Here is a 2,627-nt window from a genome sequence, read left to right as displayed (position 1 = left end):
ATTTGTTTTAGAGTTACACCAAAAACCAAAATCGATTTTCTCGAAAACAGATTTTGCGTAAAAATTCCCGTTTTTCCTTAATTTTTCTTTTGTTTTTCACGTCGCTTGTGAAAACTACTGGGAAATTTACTTTTGACCCCCCAAAGTACCAACTAGATTCACTTTCCTATCAGAAAAGTTACTATTGAAGAAAATTCAAGCACTTTTACTGTCCTAAAAGGTGATGACAGACACAAAAATAAAAAAAAAAATAAAAAAAAAACACACATCATTGTAAGATCAATACATTCATCGCTTCGCTCAGAATCTAAAACTACAATATTACTTATTGCCTATATTGGTATGTCAATTCTTTTTGAACAGAAACATATTACTTTTTATTTAAAAAAAAAAAAAAGGTATTATAAATTAAAACAATTTTGTTTTGATTGCTGGTTTTATTGCCACAATACCTATAATAATATGGAATATTTATACAAATAAAAAAACATTAATAATTTTAACAGAAGTATTATTATAATTTGTTAATTTTTTTTTTTTTGCATTTAAAATATGTTTCGGTTTTCTTATATCAGAGATACTTATTCGCTTTCCATATAGAGGGTCTATGATCTCGGGTAATAAACACTCAATATAAAACCTAAAAAAAATATAATATATATAAAATATAATAATATATATTTAAATTTAAACATTTATTGTTTAAATCACTCACAATTTTAGTTTATCGACCATTTTATTCTGCCAAAAAGATAAATAAAAATAGATTTTTTCAACATTAGTCCAATTGGGCGTGTGTATGACAAAATAGCATACATTTCTTTTTGTTACCCGTAATTGACCCATCACTTGGTAAAAGTATATATGGTCTTTTTTAAGTAAAATATTGCCTTGTTCATTGATGGTGCAATATGATTAAAAATACAATTATATGAAATTTAAAAACATCATTGCGATTATATACTATGTATTATCAATTAAATTATAGCATGTGTTAATTAATAAAATTGTACATATTTTTCCATAAAATATTTAAACTTATTCGATTTTAAGCAAAGTAAAGAATGTATTGTTTTATATATAATAGTAAGAAATTTACCAATTTATTTTCCACTGCTTCAATGGCACTCTTTGTATCTTTTGCTACAAATGGACACTTAATTTCTAGTATTTCATCATCATCTATTAATCCATCTTGAACAATCCAATATTATGTTTAAAGTTAAAATTTAAAAACAGTATTATGAATAAAAATAAATAATTTTTAGTTTTACCAGGGCTTGCAGCCAAATAAGGGAATTCTCGGTCAATAAACAAACCACAAGTACGTACGTCCCACCCTTTCAGTTCTTCAAACTGTCTCCTAGCATGAGGCTCCATTTCAATACCATAGCTCATTGATTTACACATTGTCGGATACTTATATAAAATGTTATGGACTTTGATTTTACAGCTAGTGTTCTCTCTCATTTTACATATTTCTCCAAACTTAGACGCTGTTAATCTTTTTCGACCCTCGTTTCTCCATGCATCGCATTGACTCTGTCCTCTCGTCATCTGTTCAACCTCGTCTATGTCGACATCATCCAGATTTTTTAAAAATGCTGTTTTTTTTTCAGCAAAAGCTTCTGGGCTGAGACTAAAAAGGTCATCCAAAGGCTCTGCTAAGCCATAGTCTTTGTCCGGCGCACTAGATTTTGTTTTCGGTTTGGATCGTACCACTCCATCAGCGAAAAGTTTTCGTCGTCTCATTGTTCTGTTACTTCGTATCCGGTCAATATTATTTGAATATTTTTTAGCAAATTTTCCTATTATAAATATATTTTATTATTACAATGTACAGGCACCTATGTATAAATAAATACTTTTAAATAATTTACCGGGGCTTTTTAGCATAATTTTCTTGTTTATAGTTCGTGTGTAGTTTCCTGAATTATGTGCAATAATAGCAGCATGGACCCGTGTTTGATAATTATTAGATTGTGTAAAATTAATTCGCTTGCCTCCAATATGCTTATTAATAAGGGAGTTAAACTGCTCACATGGGTTGTTATCAACATCCTCTATCAAGCTATCAGAGTTTATTTGCAGCCTATACACAATGTTTCGGAATTCAGCCATAAAACCTGATATTTCTGCCTCCGGAACAACATTTATTTTACCAACTTTTGGCCCCGTACAAAAGTATGAAGCACAACTGTTGTGTTGACCCAAATGGTGGTATGGAGCGTTTGATATGTCTTTTCTAAGCTCTAAAAAAATGGTTCAGACAAAATTAAAAACAAGAAAATATGAAATAACTATAAAAATGTGTAATGAAAATAATTGTTAGTTATTATATTATAGTTTTAGTTTTATAAATGTTATATATTTGTGTGTGTATAAATTTGGTAATCCCAAAATATTCATAAAATTTGATATATTTTTTTAGTTCACCTGTTGTTTTTTGCTGAAGTGTTAAATCATCCGTGCTCAAATAATATCTAACTGCTTTCCTAATATCAGACCGAAATCTCAGAATGTTCTTTATTATAAAGTTACGTATGATAACGGGATATTCTGTTCTTTTTGAAAGGGCACTCAATTTCGTCATATAATTTCGCAGTAGATGATTTCTGCATTCGATT

General features: G+C 28.9%; 1 protein-coding gene across 1 annotated transcript; it reads right to left on the bottom strand.

Moving 5' to 3' along the window:
- Window positions 1–711: 711 nt before the first annotated feature.
- Window positions 712–1,947, bottom strand: LOC132938889 (uncharacterized). Its single transcript, XM_061005879.1, has 4 exons — window positions 1,881–1,947; window positions 1,275–1,808; window positions 1,100–1,194; window positions 712–741 (listed from the first exon to the last, which is right to left on the bottom strand). The coding sequence occupies exons 1-4, from the start codon at window positions 1,894–1,896 to the stop codon at window positions 712–714; spliced, it is 675 nt and encodes a 224-aa protein (XP_060861862.1). The 5' UTR covers window positions 1,897–1,947.
- Window positions 1,948–2,627: the final 680 nt, after the last annotated feature.

Source organism: Metopolophium dirhodum, chromosome 2, assembly GCF_019925205.1.
Source record: "Metopolophium dirhodum isolate CAU chromosome 2, ASM1992520v1, whole genome shotgun sequence".
In the NCBI taxonomy this organism is placed as follows: domain Eukaryota; kingdom Metazoa; phylum Arthropoda; class Insecta; order Hemiptera; family Aphididae; genus Metopolophium; species Metopolophium dirhodum.
The sequence above is the reverse complement of the archived record's forward strand: the minus strand, read 5'-3'. Positions and strand labels throughout refer to the sequence as shown.